The 17,075-nt window shown below is 50.3% G+C and overlaps 2 protein-coding genes across 13 annotated transcripts in view; both read right to left on the reverse strand.

Moving 5' to 3' along the window:
• The window catches only part of LOC133212006 (collagen alpha-1(I) chain-like), an 80,023-nt gene extending 78,312 nt beyond the window's left edge, over positions 1–1,711 (reverse strand). Inside the window, exon 1 of the mRNA XM_061352989.1 lies at positions 1,573–1,711. Coding sequence (XP_061208973.1) covers positions 1,573–1,669 — 97 coding nt within the window. The 5' untranslated portion in view covers positions 1,670–1,711. The remainder of the gene's footprint in view (positions 1–1,572) is intronic.
• A 1,137-nt stretch (positions 1,712–2,848) lies between these two features.
• Positions 2,849–17,075, reverse strand: part of CACNA1B (calcium voltage-gated channel subunit alpha1 B) — a 296,644-nt gene continuing 282,417 nt past the window's right edge. For 9 of the 12 annotated variants that reach the window (XM_061352960.1, XM_061352959.1, XM_061352963.1 and 6 more), the window contains 3 exons: positions 15,569–15,776; positions 15,213–15,424; positions 6,835–10,790 (listed from right to left, as the gene is read on the reverse strand). In XM_061352960.1, coding sequence (XP_061208944.1) covers positions 10,260–10,790; positions 15,213–15,424; positions 15,569–15,776 — 951 coding nt within the window. In that variant the 3' untranslated portion in view covers positions 6,835–10,259. Of the gene's footprint in view, positions 3,347–6,834; positions 10,791–15,212; positions 15,425–15,568; positions 15,777–17,075 lie in introns of those variants that run through there. The other 3 variants (XM_061352969.1, XM_061352970.1, XM_061352971.1) reach the window with 3 other exon arrangements.

Raw genomic sequence — 17,075 nt, forward strand, 5'->3', positions numbered from 1 at the left:
CTTTACCAGCCTGGGCAGCAGCGATCCAAGGGTAAAGTCAGATACCAGGATGATGCTCAGTCAAATCGTCCTCAGGGCTGCTCCCTGACTCAAAGGACATAAGAACATGTAACAGGCATGAAGCTTCCTCATGCTGGTAGAGCCAACGGGTACCTTCAGCTCTTCCCTTCCCTTCTGCCTGGCTGCAGACACCCCTCTCTGCCCTCTCCCTTCTGGCCCACACAGCCCAGCACCCTCACTGGAGTTTGCATTCCCAAACTCCTCAGTTCAACCCCAATCTTCTACCTTATCCCCACTTGGATTCTGTGCCAGATTCAGCCCCTGGAATGCAATTCCCAGCTCAGTTTCCCAGGCTGTGAACTGTTTCCAAGCCAAGGCTCAAGTGGCGTTAAGCTCTACTGAGATAAATCAGTGCTTTCCCTCTCAGACACATTCCCACTGATGCAGCTCTATTGAGGCTTCCAGCACACTGAAACACACATGGTTTGGGACAGGGGTTTGCACAGAAGCGTGGGGCCACCTCCTTGGATGCATTAGCACAATGTAAATGCAGTAATGAATGTCTTAGAAACAGCGCTTCTTTCAAAACAAGCATCCCTTTTTATAGTCACTTTATTATTCACCGTCCCACACACAGCCCAGCTCTTCCCAGTGAGAAGTCCCAGTCCGTGCACCATACTTTGGCAGCTTTGGTTGGGGTTTCATGAGCAAACAAGTCCTGAGCCTTGTTCTACTGCATGAGGGGCCTGGGCCCCATTGTGTCCATCCCAGGAGGGAGCTGCCCGGTCAGGATGGGACTTGGCAATCCCAAGGGTCTCAAGATAAGTTTCAGAGCAAATCTGAGGACATTCACTCAGTGAGCAGCAGCAGAGGGACACGGAGAGGTGCTGCAGTGCCCCAGCACAAGGACAACTCCAGCCGTGATGCACCAAAGCCCATCACAGAACCACAGAACCAACCAGCTTGGAGAAGCCCTTTAATCCCATCCAGTCCAACCCTTACCCCAGCACTGCCAAGGCCACCCCTAACCCATGGCACTGAGGCCTCGTCTCCACGCTGTGTGAACACTTGCAGGGACGGTGCCTGCAGCCCTGCCCTGGGCAGCCTGTTCCAATGCCTGAGCACCCTCTGGGGCAGGAATTGTTCCTCAGCTCCATCTAACCCTGCCCTGGTGCAGCTTGAGGCTGTTACCTCTTGTCCTATCACTTGTTATTTAGAAGAGACCAGCCACCTCCTGGCTCCATAACGTTATGTTACCCATCAGAGAACCCAAGCACAAGTCCCAGCAAGTCCGGCTGCTCCTCTTCCGCATGGAGAGAGCCCCCGCGCCCTTGCCCACATCGAGACCCCCCCCCAAAGAGCCCTTCCTTCCCTACCGGACCCCCGCTCCGCTCGCAGGGTCCCGGCAGCCCGCGGCGGGGGGGATGCCCCTCACCGGTGTGGGGGATGCAGCTTTTCCTCCCTCCCAGCACACACGTGGCCGCCCCCCGCACCGAGGGACCGCCGTCCCGAGCATCCCGTCCCCTCTTCTCCCAAGGGTCCCCCCCACCGGTGCGGCGGTGCCGTCCCTACCTGCGTGCATTCCGGAGCCCGGCTCGGGGGGCTCCAGCCCCGCGGGGCACAGCGGGAGGGCGCAGAGCAGCGCCAGCGCCAGCGCCCCGCAGCGCATCGTGCGCCCGGCGCCGGCCCCACCGCATCCCGGCCCGGCCCCGCCGCCGCCGCCGCGCCCGCCCCGCTCCGCCCCGGCCCGCCCGCGCCGCGGGGACCCCCGCACCCTGCTGGGGATGGGGAGCACCCCTTGCCCCCGCCCCTTCCCCAGGCTCCTGCGGGACCAGCGCTGCAGGGGTTAATGCGCGCTTCCATCACCCCAGTCGGACGCTGCAGGGCTTGGAGTGGGGCTCCCCCCCCATTCCCCTCCTATTCCCCTCCCCAGCGGAGCTGTACGGGTTAATACAGACACACACCGCTTGTATCCGGTACTGCAGCATGGATACCCCCCCCCCCCACCGCCATGTGCTGGTTTGGCATCCATAGGAGGAACCTCCCACCCCCCAAATAACGGTGTAAGTGTTTCTTCGGGGTGTTTGCCCCCCGAAGCTGTGTCCCAGGGGTGTGGTACAGGGGAGGCTGGAGCAGGGGATGCCTGATGCTGCTCCCACTGAGTGATGGGGTAATGGCAGCCTCATGGCGTGAGGGACCCCAGTTTGCTGTTAGAGCTGTATTGGCCCCCTGGGTTTAACCCCCTCTCCCTTTGCCCTGAGCCAGGGCCAGTTAACCCCCTTCTTGGCATTACATGGGTTACCTCGCACCTCAGCCAGGTCCTACCCAGCTCTCCCACCACTGCAGCCTCCTCTGGAGCCCCCAGCATCCCAGAGAAGACCCCCAGCAGTGAGTTTCCCCACTCACCACCCCAGAGAGCCCCGCACCAGTGCTGCCCCATGGCAGACCCTGCTCTCTGCTACGCTCTCAGCTCCCTGGTGTCACCAGTGTCACAGACCCTGTCACTGTGGCCACAAGCAGCAGGCAGGCTCGGTCCCTGTCTGTGCTGGTATTTTCTTTGCTGCAGTCACCCTAAGACCCCATAAGTACAGGCATCCTCAGCGAGAGGCAGACCTGCCTGTGGGTGAATATCCCCTGGCTGTTGCTTTGCTCAGCCAACACCACTCCACGCAGTGGGAAATGAGGCTCCTGAAGGTCCTGTCTTGAACGCCTTGATTCTGGGGAGCCGTGAGCCCAGTGGGATGCAAAACGTGCGACTCACCCCTCTCTGCCCATTTCCAGGCCCTTCGTTCCCCTGCCACGCACTGACTCCTTGCCAAGGAAATGAAGGTCAGAGACACCGAAGGAGTCATTTGCTTTGTCTTGAGGCCTTTATTTGTCGACAACATGTGACAGGGGGTTTGCTTTTCCTTTCTCAGGTGTTGCTGAATCCCATTGACTTCCACAGCGGTGACCTCCAGTCCCAGCAGCGCATCTCCTGTTGCATCTCTGGGCTCTGTCCTGCTGCAGGATGCTCAACTGCTGTCCTTTCACAGACCACAAGCTGCAGGAGGAGGCTTTTTAGGTCGGTCACCTGCAGAACGAAGTCTTTTAAACACTCTTCACTCCATGAGGAAGTAAAACCCCCATTGGCAAAGGCATTCATTTATTGTGCCACAGTCCTGTTGGCTCAGCTCAGCAGCATCTTTCTGAACATGTTGAATCCAGTAACACCACCACATCCACTCTGCTCCTCAGCCTCTTCCTACACCCCTGTGGGTATTCCAGACTCTGGGGCAGGAGCTGCTGGACAAGGACCGCGCCTCCTCCTCTTCCTCTGCTTGTGCCATGCGGGCCTGAGGAAAGGCTGCCAGAGACAGAGAAATAATAAAACCAGACACAGACAAAGCCAGGGCTGGGATATTCTGTTTCAGAGCAATGACACAAAGTGGAGATGGGGATAAAATGAATAAATTATGGTTACTGATACTGTTTGCTTTGAATGGACACAGCTCTGCTCCATCAGCACGTCCCAGGCTTCCTCCACGGGTGAAGGGCTCTACTCCGGTGTTCCCATCGGTTCCCTTGGGAGCTGCTTTGCTCAGCCCTCCCTTCCCAAAGACCCCCAGCAGCTCCTTCGTGCCGTTACCCACCTCAGATTTCACCCCACAAGTATTTGCACAGCCAGAGCCGCCCCTCTGCACCAGAGGTACCCCCCACCTCTCATCAGCTCTGTTCTTGCACCTTGCCTTTGGGTGAATGAACCTTTTCCAATGAACCGAAGTGTCTGCTGCTGAGATGCCCAGTTCCCAGAGTCACCTCACTGCCACCCTCCTGGGAGCCTGTGGGCTTAACAAAATCACACGGCAGTGATTGAAAACGGGTGGAATAACCTACAGGAGCTCAGGACACCTTGTCCTTGCTTCTGCACTCGCCTGCTGGGTGACCTGGGCAATGCAGTCCCTGTGAGGGGGCTCAGTTTGCTTTTTAAATCACATGAAGGTGCAAAACTTGCCTCTTCTGCAAAACAAACTGGGACAGCATTGAGGCTCATTATGATGGCCATGTACTTTTTGATACGGTGCTTTCTGCAGCCCAGCAAATACCAGGAGATCGACTTAGGGCTGACCAGGGATGAATTCATCACCTTGGAGGAGTCTACGGACATCGCCTGCAAATGTGGCTGGAATAGGGAATCAGGCAGATGACGCTGGGTTTTCATGCTCCAGGGAGTACAAAAGGTACCCGAGCACCTTGAGCTCCAGTGTGCTCAGTGTCTCACCCTGAGTTTTCTGCATCGTAAGACAAATACTGCAAGGGGAGATGAATCAGCCTTTTCCCATTGTTTTGTTTCCTTGTGAAGTCCGAAAAGCCTGAAAATGCTACCCCCTAATGGTAAAACAAGGTGTGGGGGTGCTGTCCTTGGGAACATCGATCCAGATGTTATCCATAGGGCTGGGAGTGGAGGGAAGGGAGGCAAGGTGCTAGCAAGGTGTGCCCCTGAGGGAAAGGGACTGCTGCTCACAGCAGCTTTGCATGAAGAGCTTTGCACTGGTCATGAGAACCAGTTATATACCAGTTATATACTGAAATAAATCCACTTTGTGAAGCTCAACAGGGTGGTTCAACCCCAGTGTCTTCAATGTGGGAGATGCTTTGAGCCTGGATCCTGCCTGCTCCTTCACCCCAGGATCCCTTCCAGGCTCTCCCTGGAGAAGCCGATGGGCACATTGATGCCTTGCTCTTGTGGACCAACAGAATAAAACTGAAATAAGGAGAAAGCAAGAAAAAACAAAGGCAAAAGCTGCCAAAAAGCTTTTAGGATTTGAAAACACATTCAGGGTTGTAAACTGGGTTTGGAGGTCGTCCGTGATACATGTCTGGAGGGGAGAGATTGCTCATCTCATCCTCCATGCAGATTCCAGCTCCCCAGATGGTTGAGTGGATGCCGTGGGGGTCAGGACACACACACTGATTCTCAAATCTTGGGCTGCTTTTCAAACCTGCCCTTCTTCACTGCTCAGACACATTCAAAAATCTCCATTTCTCATGTTTGGGATACCTCAAAACTCTAATAAAAGCCCTATTCTTCTCCCCATTGCTCCACTGGCATCCCACCAAACCCTGCACTACAGACCAGACTACAAGGCAAGGGAAGTTCTGCTGCAAACTTGTTTGATCTCAATCAAAACCATTTTCTTCCTATGTTACTTCCTGATGATCAGGAAGCGAAAGACCTTTTCCTTGCATTTCACACAATACCTGAAGCTCAGGTGGGACCTCGGGTGGTCCCATTACAAAAAAGATGCATCAAGAGAGAAGAAGAAGAGCTGAATGCTGCAGTAGACCTTGTGCTTTGAAGACTACTGAAAAATGCAGCAGTGTGATGGTCCTCCCTTCAACAGGGTTATACAGCTGCCATTCATTTTCCTCAGTACGTTTCCCAGAGTCTTTGGCATTCAAAGACATTGAAGTGTAGCACCAGCAGACCCTGATGAAGAAGGTGCATACAGTGGATTTTTCTGCTCCTTGCAAGGAATGAGTGTGGTTCTCCAGTTATCCAAAGAAATGAAAAGTTCCTTCCTCATGTACCAACAGCCCTTGGGTTTTTCTTAGAACTCCAGGATGCTTTGGGTTGAAGGGACCTTAAAGCTCATCCAGCTCCAACCCCTGCCACAGGCAGGGACACCTTCCACTAGAGCAGGTTGTTAAAAGTCCCATCCAGCCTGACCTGTCCAACCTTCTGCTCAGTGCAAGCCTCGGGAGTAGAAACTTCAAGGTACAGTCAAATAGTAACAGTATTCTTTATTCTATGAGTGCTACACCCTGGACACATGGCACCTCCTGACACCAATCCAGCCCCATTTGCCATGCCCAAGCCTACCTGAATTAGCACCCAGAATGCTTGTTGAGAATAGGTTTAAGGTATAATAATAGTTAATGCTAAAGGGAGCTACATGCCCAATAGTTTTGTGCATCAACAACCACCACCTGGAAGGAAACAACCACTGCCAGACTTTGTAATCCTCAGCTTATGCAATTTTGCTGCCTATTGGACTCCAGGAACTGTAATCGTAGAATCATAGACTCAGAGAATGGTTTGGGTTGGAAGGGACCTTAAAGCTCCTCCAGCTCCAACCCCTGCCACCGGCAGGGACACCTTCCACTGGAGCAGCTTGCTCCAAGCCCCTGTGTCCAACCTGGCCTTGAGCACTGCCAGGGATGGGGCAGCCACAGCTTCTCTGGGCACCCTGTGCCAGCGCCTCAGCACCCTCACAGGGAAGAGCTTCTGCCTAAGAGCTCAGCTCAGTCTCCTCTGTTTCAGTTTGAACCCATCACCCCTTGTCCTGTCACTACAGTCCCTGATGAAGAGTCCGTCTCTAGCAGCCTTGTAGCCCCCTTTAGATACTGGAAGGCTTCTGTGGTAACACAGCTATAATAATACATAAACTCCATGCTGGCACCACACTGCAAAAGCAAATCTGCAAGAACCTCCCTGCTCAGACCCAGCATCTATGAAGCCCCTATGGAAGCACACACAAGAGGTGGCCAATTTCTTCCAGCATCCCAATTTGGGCTCAGTTAGAGCCAGTGATCTCAGGGGCTCTCCCTCACTGTGGTGGCCAGGCCAAGCTGCCTCCCATGGCACTGGGGTGTCCCTGTCACCATGCACACTGCACACACCGTCTTGGAATTGGTCAGGTTTGGTTTTTTTTGCTAAGTTTTTATTTTAATTCAAGGACTTTGCTTCATACAAAATGTAATTGTAGAAACAACTGCAGAATTCAAAGTTTGGCTGATAAATGTTACTCAGGCAGCAAACTAGGCAATCACAGAACCTTATTTTTTCTTCAGTTTGTTTTTTCCCCCTTTTTTTTTTTGGGTAAAGTTCCACTTGTGTTGCATGGTTGGAACTTTCATCGTTTTTAACACTGTTTTTTTAAATATAAAGTTTTGCAACAAACCCCCAATTTATATCAAATATAATTAAAAATTAACAACTGATGAATACATTGTATCAAAAAAGTACGAAGATAAACATTTTCCATGCACATACTTTTTTATAGATATGTATATATGTATATATTTTACATGCAAACATTACTTAGTCAAAGTACAGCCACTACGAGACTGGTTTCTGGATGCAGAAAACTGATTGGTGCAATTCAAGTTTGGCAACTCACTATGAGGATTCTTGGAAATATCATGTATGCATTGAAGAGACAGCAGAGAGGCTGTAAAAAAAGGGGGGAAAGGGTTATGAACAACTGTGGTCAGGCTTGTCTGTCACTGGCATCGACCCCTACGAGGCAGGTGGAGGACTGGACAACTTGAGGTTCTTCTTCATGTTCTACCTAAGAATTGGAGTGACCCAAGGCCATGGGTTTTGGCTGTGCGCTTCCAGATGGTGTGTTACTGTGGGACTGGGGGGTTGAGTGTCTACAATGGTAGAGGAAGGGGAAAGACAAAGTTATTCCATATGGAAAGACACCTCTTTTGCTTTCCAGTTTGGGTACAATGTTTGCATGCACTGGCAGAGAAATTGTGGTTTCCCTCTCCTTTACTTCCTGGAGTAAAATAGGAACATTTTCATTAAAATCCCAAATAAAGTGTTTGTGCCTTCATATAAGGAAAATGTATAAAACATTTGGTCACAATCATGCTGAAGCCTGGAACAGGAAAATCCAGCAGATAAAGCTACAGAATGGATGAAGGTCTTTCGGGCTGTTGGTGGTTTGGATGTGTTTCTGAACGTGTCATCTTGTTGCATAGCCCTCCGTTTGCAAATCACAGCTGTTACCCACGGCAGCCCTCTGGCTACTGCACTTCCTTTATTCAAAGTGCACACAAATACAGAGACAGAGATATAGACAGGAGTTATCCTTTAGCAGAATCCAGGGATGAGATTAGCCAGAGATTATTATTTAGTAACGGAACAAAACAAAACAGAAAACCACAGAAGGAAACGAAAACAGGTTGAATTTACTCAACAGAAAAGCTACAGATGTGAAGAACCACCCTACAGCAGACTGCTCCCTGCCTGAGGCTGAAACACTTGCTGAGAGCATGAGAGCATTGTGGTAGCATCCCATACCCTCCAACCACCCCAGATACAAAAGGAATCCCCAGGGTCCAGCAGGGTCAACACCCATCCTAAGTTTCACAGTTCTGGGGCTTGATAGATCCTCTGAAAAAAATCATCTGTCCAACCCTCTCCTCTTCCCTATCATTGCTTTTAGAGGTGTGCTCATCTGGCACCTCCCACCCATTCTCTTTCAACCTTTTGTCAGCATACTACAGGTCCTTGTGCCCCAGATTAGCCCTACAATGGTTCATCAGATCCATGGACACAAGGTCCTGCCCAGGCTTTTCCTTCAGTGCTCCCTCCCCAGCAGCACGTCGTATTTGCCCTTTTCCCAAGGCTCAAAGTGCAGAAATCCACACGTGCACGAAAGAAATAAATCATCCAACACAAGAGTCATTGCGAGAACACAAAAATCTCATCCCTGAGAATCAGAGTTAGAGGTTTTGCTTTATATTATTATTATTTTAACCTTCTCTTAACAGGCAATAAACCCAAGACTCTCTCCAACTGCCCTCAACACAAGTTATGCATCATGGAACATGGCCAGAGCTCTCGCAGCCCGACTGCGACTTGACACGCAGTGTGAAGGACGCTGCTTCTCCTGCAAGAGAAGAGCTTCTCTGCAGATGCTGTACTTTTCCACCTGCATCTCTCCAGCAGGACCTAAACACTGCTCAATGAGAAAAGGCCGGGTTTGTTTGCTGCAACCACTCCCTTCCTACCCATAAAAGTATAGATAGATATATAAAAAAGAAGAAGAAATAAAAAGGCCAACAAAACCTAAACCAACTTCAAAGCATGTTTGCCTTCCCCACTGTAAGCTTCCAACCTGGTACTGGGATACCCAGCACCATGCCACAGGACCCCGGGGCCCTGCCCTCCCTCCCCTCCTGCTCCTCCCCACGCTCGCCTCAAGGGCTGATGCATCGAAGCGAGAGGTTGCATCGTCGCTGTGAAAGATTTCAAAGGTTAGGCACTTAGTAGTGAACAACTGGAGCATTCGGTAGAAACGGTGGGACCTGGAATGACAATTGGACTAATTCTCTACATAAAGAGTAATTTTTTTTCCTTTTTTTTCCTTTTTTTTTTTACTGTACAATTTACAAAAATGCACACAATGAAAAGTTAAAGTTCTATCTAATAGCTTGATATAAAACCAATAACATTTTCTTCTTCTCATCCCTAACCTTTTTCCTCCTTTTTTTTTTTTTTTGTCTGGGTTTGTCTTTTTTTAGTTGGTTTTTGTTTTTGTTTTTTTTGCTAAATCAAGCTTACATTGTAAACAAGACAAAACAGTGAGGGCGTGTTGCGGTCAACAGGAGAGAGGGACGGAAAGAGAAGTCTCAGCAGCAAGGAAACAGTCCTTACAAAGTAGCTCTCTTGTGGCTTTATCGTGTGTCAGTGTGAAGGACCCAACGTGGTGAGTGAAGTGAAAGAGATCCACATGGCAGCAGTGTCGGAGCAGAGTCCCGGCTGCCTCAATGCTCGGCAGCTCTGGAGCGTGGCACTGGCTCTGCTGACAAGGATTGCTGTGGCTGAACATCAAGTCCCAGTGGACTGTCCTTTGTTCTGGTCTGTGTTTCTCCTCTTCCAGTTTCGTGGGTAGATTCCTTCCTTCTTAGCGGTGAGCGGGATAAACCGCAGATATGAGCTTTGTTCATGTGTTTTGTCCATTTGCAACTCCCAGACTCCCACCCTGACCAGGGGCAAAAATAGAATGAGAAATCAAGTAAGAAACAGCCCAACAAAAGCCAGTGCCAATCTCAGGAAGGATCTGTCTGCTCTTCTGATGTGGAAGGTGAGGACCACTCTTCTCTTGGCTTCTCCCTTGCGTTGCAGACTTGGCATCTGGTGCTTGTCTCTGAACTAGACAAGGCAGTAGAGAGGCAACAGGGGGAGAGAGATGCACTCTGCACACTGCCTTCCCCCTAAGGAGGGAGCCTTCTGCCCCCATTTGTCTAGTGAAAAAAAAAAAAACAAAAAAAAACCCCAAAAAAAGAAAAACTAAAGAAAAATTGAGGAGAGAGGCTGCAGGAGTGTCTCCAGACCAGGGGGCAGAGAAGTTCTTGCAATGGGGGCTACCCCATGGGCCCCCTCCAGCCCTGGGCACCGCGCGCATCGGAGCGCACGGCCTTCCAGATGATAAAACTCATCGATTTTAAACACGCACACTTTGACGGGTTTTGCCACTCCGCTAGCACCAGTCATCCTCATCGGCTTCGTGGTAGTAGCTACGTCCTCTGGTGCCCGTCCCGGGGCCCGTGTTGAGACCCAGCGTGTAATGGTAACCATTGGGCACCCTGCGGATTTGGTGAGACTGGGAGGTCAAGGAGGAGACGTAAGAAGTCCTTGAGGACCGTCCCGAGTTGGTGGCCACGGCCTCCTCGAAGGTGAGCGTGTCCTCCGGCACCGCATGGTAGGGGCTGTCGGCGTCGTCGCGGTGGCCCAGGTAGGGGTCGGAGCCGATGCGGGCCACCACCGGCGGCTGCTGTTCGCCCCGCAGCAGCGCGTTGTGCTCGGACAAGCCGCGGCTCAGGCGTCCCGGGGAGAAGGTGGGCAGGACAGGTTGGAAAGTGGTGAAGTGCACGGGCGAGGAGTTAGCGGTCTTGTAAGTGATGCTGGGGCGTGGGGTGAGTGGAGTCTGTGGGAGCTGCCTCCGACCCCGGCATGGGGTACTAGCACCAGATGTCGACAGCAAGGGGCTCCCATTAACTGAACCACTGCCCTACATAAAAATTGGAACAAAGCAAAGCAGAAAATAAAAAAGGGAAACACCGGACAAACACAAAGGCAGGCAGGTACAGAACAGAAGGAGAAGCAACAGAAGGGAGAGACGAGTCACAAGAGGAAAGAAAAGCAAAAGAAAAAAGAGAGAGTTTAGACAAGCACAGTCAGGGGGAGGAGGTTCTCGAGAAGTAATTCAACACGAGATGTAAAGAGCTGGAGAACTCTGAGAGAGGTAAGTAGGAACAGAAACGATCAGAGCATTGATAGGACGCAAACTGGCACACAGCTCCGACAGAAGGGGACACTGTCCAGAGGGAAGGCACCCACACCACACAAGGGCTCGACATGCTCCTTACCTGGACTAGGCTGAAGCAGCTCAAAACCTAGAGATTTATTGTGGTTTGCAAACAGAGTGTGGCAAAACAGCACTTTTGGCTTTTGGGTGGATTTTTGCAGGATTTCCCCCATGAATGCTGGTGTTGGGGGTCATTTCCGTGGTTAAAATTGGATTATGTGGCAGGAGGATTTGGGAACAGGCTATTTTTTTGCTGGCTTGGGAATGAAATGCATTTTGATTAAATAGGCACTTTCTGAACCAACAACAAAATACCTTTTGGATGGGCTTTAACTAACAAGCTCCTTAAACAAAAAACATAGAATCATCATAGAGTCACAGACTGGTTTGGGTTGGAAAGGAATTTAAAGCTCACCCAGTTCTAACCCCCTGCCATGGGCAGGGAAAGTAAAATGTGTTTATCTTCTCCTCTTTAATATTACACATTTGATTTTCGAGGGGTAGAAGATTCTGGCAGCTACCTGTGTTACTAACAGGGAAATGTGGGAGTGAACTAAGCTACACTAAGTCAAAAAATGTTGTGATTGGGGAAGAACAGGCCCTTGTTTTCGCATTTCTGTTCCCCTTCTCCCAGGGCAGTACATGGAAAGTCCTGTGAGCACGTCTGAAAACCATCTCAGCCTTTCATGACCTAACATTTTGAGAGCAGACCTTTACTTTGTAAAGAGCAGCTTTTCCTCCCTATAGCAATATCAGGTTGTTGGTTATTGGGCTGTCAATCAGTGCTTGTTCTGCTCTGCCTGGCTTTGCCAGCACAGATTTCAGGGTGATCCCAGGAGTGCTGGAGGCTTGCAGCCCAGCAGCTGGATGGAGAAGCTATTTGAGCTGCTGGTGAAATGGGTCATAGAATCACAGACTTCCAGCCTGGTTTGTGTTGGAAGGGACCTTAAAGCTCCTCCAGCTCCAACCCCTGCCACAGGCAGGGACACCTTCCACTGGAGCAGCTTGCTCCAAGCCCCTGTGTCCAACCTGGCCTTGAGCACTGCCAGGGATGGGGCAGCCACAGCTTCTCTGGGCACCCTGTGCCAGCGCCTCAGCACCCTCACAGGGAAGAGCTTCTTCGTTATATCTAACTTGAACTTCCCCTGTTTGTCGTGCCATGTCTATCTGAAGAAGAGGTGATACCCACGATCAGAGCAGTGTGGTGTCACTCACTGTAGCCCTGCTCTCTGCAGACATCAGGGACTGACGCAGCTGCTGCTCATGCTGCTGGACCAATGACTTCTGTCTTTCTCAGCCTGGAAACCAAGTCTTTACCTTTTTACTCTTTCACCTTCTGCCTTCTCTGGCTTCCCCACATTGCACCCTTACTCTGCTACAGACAAGTATTCCCATCACAGGCACCTTCCACCTGACCAAGCTGCCTCTCACCACCAGCATCCCATGGTGATTGACATGATGGTGACCACCACCCAGTGACCTGCAACCTTACAGCACCAAGGGGAAGATGTTCAGCTTTTTCCAAAGGGCTGAGGTTGAGCACATCAAAATCGCAGTTCTTATGTGAAAAAAACCTGAACAATGCCAACAAAAAAAAAAAGCAGAAATAAGTTGGCTAAAAATCTGTATTTTTTTGTTTGCAAGGTTTCCAAGTTTCTTTTATCCAGCACCATTGTAAAAAATATGGTTAGATCTATATTCAAACTGTCCAAGAAGATCCTTCCGCTAAAACATTTTGAAATTCCAAGTAGTTTCATCTCATTTTTAAAAATGCTTTTCCCAGATTCACCCTGAAATGGGATTTCTATTGAACAATTTATCTGTATTGAAAAGGAAACCTGCCTTGAAAAGTGAAATAATTCATAGAAGATGACAACATTTCTATGTTATCAATATGTTATTATATCATTCTATGGTATTAAACTCAAGCACTGTGAGTTGACCCCAAACTGATGAAAAGTTCATGGCTTGGTTTTCTTGTCTCCTTCTTTTGTACTGAAAAAAACCTCTGAAGAGCTCCTCTTTGAACCTGCCCTGATTTTTGGCTTGGCTCTTCCTGGAATGGAGCCACCTTGTTGGCAGGGTGAAGCTCAAGCCAGCTTCCTCCAGGGACGTGGGGACATGCTGGGTCAGAGCTCCTGGGAGAAGCTGCTTCTCCCAAGGGGAGGGAGAGACTAACAAAGAAAATACTCCAGGGTTTTACATGTATCTTGTTATGGAGCCAAAATAACACAGGAAATGAACTGACAGCTTCTTGTAGACACTTTATGAAGACAAAAGGTCTTCAGCTCATTGGGACAGAAATGACCTGATGGCTTGGCTGGTATTTTTAATCTGCTTTTCTTTCCAGGACAAGCAGGGATCTATCAGCAGCTCCACTCAAAGCAGCTATCACGTGAGTGGATAAAAGGCATGGACCCCAAACCAACAGGCTTTCTCCTCCCTGCCTTACTAAACCCACACATGGGGCAACGCAGACTTCACTGGAACAGGTTTACAAAAGGCTGCTGATGCTCTAATGCTGAATGTCTATGAACTATGGAAAGGCTTCAGTTTTTTAGTGAAGATGTGATATTCAAAGTCCTGAGCATGCAAGAATGGAGAGGTGTCATACTGAAAATCAGTGGCATTTTCCTGCCTCTCAAAGCAGGGGGGAAAATGAAGAAATGGAAATAGAAACTCATCTGAAAAAAGAAACAGATGAAGGCCAACTGGGGGATGCAGCAGCCAGAAATGGAAAAGACCCACCGTGGGTGCATCAGAACCGGTCCTGGGTAAAAGCTGAACTTGAAGTTCTTAGATGCCTTTTCCAACTTAGCTGATTCTATGATTCTATCAGACCTTATCCTGGTGTCCTATCTCCTCCTGGGAGAGAATGATTGTGCAAAGCATGTCACATTCCCTGTGTCTCCAGAGCTGCATGGCAGCAGCCCCCAGGCACTCACGATAGCACAGAGCACCTGATGCTGCTAAAGACCTTGCAAGGAGAGAGAAAGGCATGGTACAGGGTAAGGAGACAAAAAGCTGCTTCGTTTTGCAGCTAATGGGACACTATAAAGCCTTGTCACTTAAACCATAGGATGGTTTGGGTTAGAAAGGAGCTTAAGCTCATTCAGTTCCAACCCCTGCCATGGGCAGGGACACCTTCCACTAGAGAAGCTTGCTCCAAGCCCCTGTGTCCAACCTGGCCTTGAACACTGCAGGGATAGGGCAGCCACAGCTTCTCTGGGCAAACCCTTCCCCTGGGCTCAAACTGATGAACACAGGATTTCCTCCTGCTCCCCAGGTGCTGATGTTGCTTCAGGGCTGATGGCATCACCCACCTCCTCCCCAGACACACCAGCTGCTAATGTGGGGAGACTTTGGAGAGTGGCCAAAGCCTCCCTCCCAGCACAGGCATTGTCTGTAACCCTGAGATGTTTGCGGGGAGCACCCTTCCACCCAGGTCCTGCCTATCCCTATATTCCTCCTCTCCCTTATGGGGATTCCTCCTCCCAGATGGATGTTAAATAGGTTAAAAGGGATTTTCCCCTCAATTTTCAGTAAATGAACCTGTTCCACAATACAGCTCTGAAGCCCACGCAACAGCAAGTGGAAAATGCTGCTAATATGAGCAAACTATGCTGAAGTCACAGCTTTGGCTGCCTGCAGACCCTATACTGCAGTACACTGGCTTGGCCAAGGGTTTCTTTGGCAGCCATCAAATGTTTGTGCAAGGGCAGCAGTAGGTGCTGGATTGATGCTGGCAGAGGAACATCCAGCTCAGTTGCCCACGTCCCATAGCACACTACTTGTCTCAGATACACTTTCTCCACCAGCATCAAGTACTGTGAGTTCTCGGGTCTCCCAGGCTTTGCTGAAACCATGAGCAAGGGTGTCCTTGGCAGTGAGATCTCTGCACAATGCCTTGAGTCACTCATTCTGTAGATGGCTTCTGAAGAGCCATCAAGTGACATTTCCATGCCTGTTTTGGGTGTGAAGGACCAAGCAAGACCTCAATGGCTTCATCTGCTGTTTCCTGACCTTCCTTCCTCATTCTGTCTCCTATGTTTTAAGCAAAATGTGGAAATGCGCATACATCCCTGGAAGACCTTAGAGCTCTTTTCCCACCCTGCATCTCCTCACCTGTCTGTGTGGACCTTGCTCTGGCCCTCCGTTGGGCGAGGTGGGCCTGCTCTGATCAGCAGACTTGGGCTGAGAACGGTCCCGGCTGCCGTAGCGGTCGCAGGAGTAGAAGCGCTGCTTTTCAGAGGAGGAGGAAGAGTGCTGCTTCCTCTCTTGGGACCGGCCCCGTTCGTGCTTCTTGTCCTTGGAAGAAGACTCCCCAGAATGGGCCACTGAAAGAACGTTTGTTGGGGGTCACCAACGTGGGAGGAGCTCCCAAGTGTGGGGCAAGCGGGACCCCAAATCACATTAGGTGACGGCTGTGCATCCTGGAGGGAGGAGGACAAGGGACAAACCCTGGTTTGCAAAGCACTTACCAGCTTGTCCATCGGCCAGCTGATGGGGGGACCTGTCCAAGGACTTCTGCTTCTTCTCTTTCCGCCGGTGGCAGCGGTGGTGGTGGTGGTGATGTACTTGCTCCGGTGGCATGCGCTCCAAGGAGTACTCGTAGAGGTGCATGGGGTGAGGACGCTGTGGGGTCAGCGTGGAGACGGAGCGCTTCATGGGGCTTGTGTCCGGGATGGGCTGCAAGGCAGACAGAGGGATATGGAGCAGGGTGAGAGCAGGAGCTGCACCGTGCTCAGAGGCTCGTTTCCCACCATGGGGAGGGTTAAACGGTAAGAGAAAGGGGAAGGGAGGGGAAGGAGAAAAATGGTTAATTGTGTATAACTGGGATGGGCAGAAGGATTTGTGCTACATTTGAGGAGCAAATAGGATCTCTATTTGCTGAAAGGGGCTTTACTTTTAGCAGAGTGCCAACCCATGGGGTGCAGAGCGATATGCAGCACTTCACACCAAACATAGCATCACAGGAGGCAGTGGTGGACCAGCAGGGGCATAGGGCAGCACAATAGCCAAGCATTTCACAAAGAGAATTCTCCAAGACTAGTTTCACCCAAAGCTGCTTCAGGGTCTCTGGTCATCCCAAAGCAACTCCAAAGAGGAAAGCAGGAAAGCGTTGCTGGGCATCAGAGGGAACAAGCTCAGGAATAAGTGGGCAAGATACAGGCCAAGCCACTGAGGAATTACTTCTATCTCCCTGCAATTGAGAACATCTCCCATTAAACATTTAAACCTTTCTTGTCCCACCATCACTCCCTGAGGCCCTCGGGGCTGGAACAAGTGGGATAGCATATATGTCCTCAAATTCTAACAGGATATCTCTGAAGACTACTTGGGCTTGCTATTTCTGTTTTCAAATCATTTGTGGCCAAACATCTGGACCTTAAGCATAGTAACACAGCTTCCCACTGACATTGCTGGACCCTGTCCCTGTGCCAGTGGCAGCTCCAGTCTCTGCTCCCTTCCCTTTAGGTTCAAGCCTTTATAAAGATGCTCTGCAGAAACAAGACAAGTGGGCTACAGACAGCTGTTCTCACAGTCTTTTCCTTCCCTACTACCTACTCACCAGCTGTGAAGCTCAGAAAAGGAGAACAATTCCTATGTATCCTCCTCTTTCACTCTGCTGGCCTCTGTCGTGGAGATAGGGCTTCACCCATCCTCTAAAGTATTCTCTGGGTCTATCCCTGCATCAAAGCTGTGTGGCAGAGGAAGGACCTCAGAGCACAGTGGTCCTGCCTGAGGGGGAAGGAGCTCAGAACATCCTCCAGTCCCTCAGCTCTTCCTCTTGTTTGAATTCACAACCCAATATATGCCTCCAGTGACCATTCTCGTAGAACATTTACTCTGTTAGCAGTAACCTTTCCAAAGAGCCCTGTATTATTTTTACTGTCTATGCTATTTTGTTTGCTTATCCCAAAACTCAGATCTCTGCTGTCCTGTGATATTTACACAATGCAAAGCTGGTTGTTTCACAGCTCTGTT

Source organism: Neopsephotus bourkii, unplaced genomic scaffold (assembly GCF_033783945.1).
Source record: "Neopsephotus bourkii isolate Nb327-2 ecotype Australia unplaced genomic scaffold, CSIRO-AGI_Nbou_v1 NB_659, whole genome shotgun sequence".
Lineage (NCBI taxonomy): Eukaryota > Metazoa > Chordata > Aves > Psittaciformes > Psittacidae > Neopsephotus > Neopsephotus bourkii.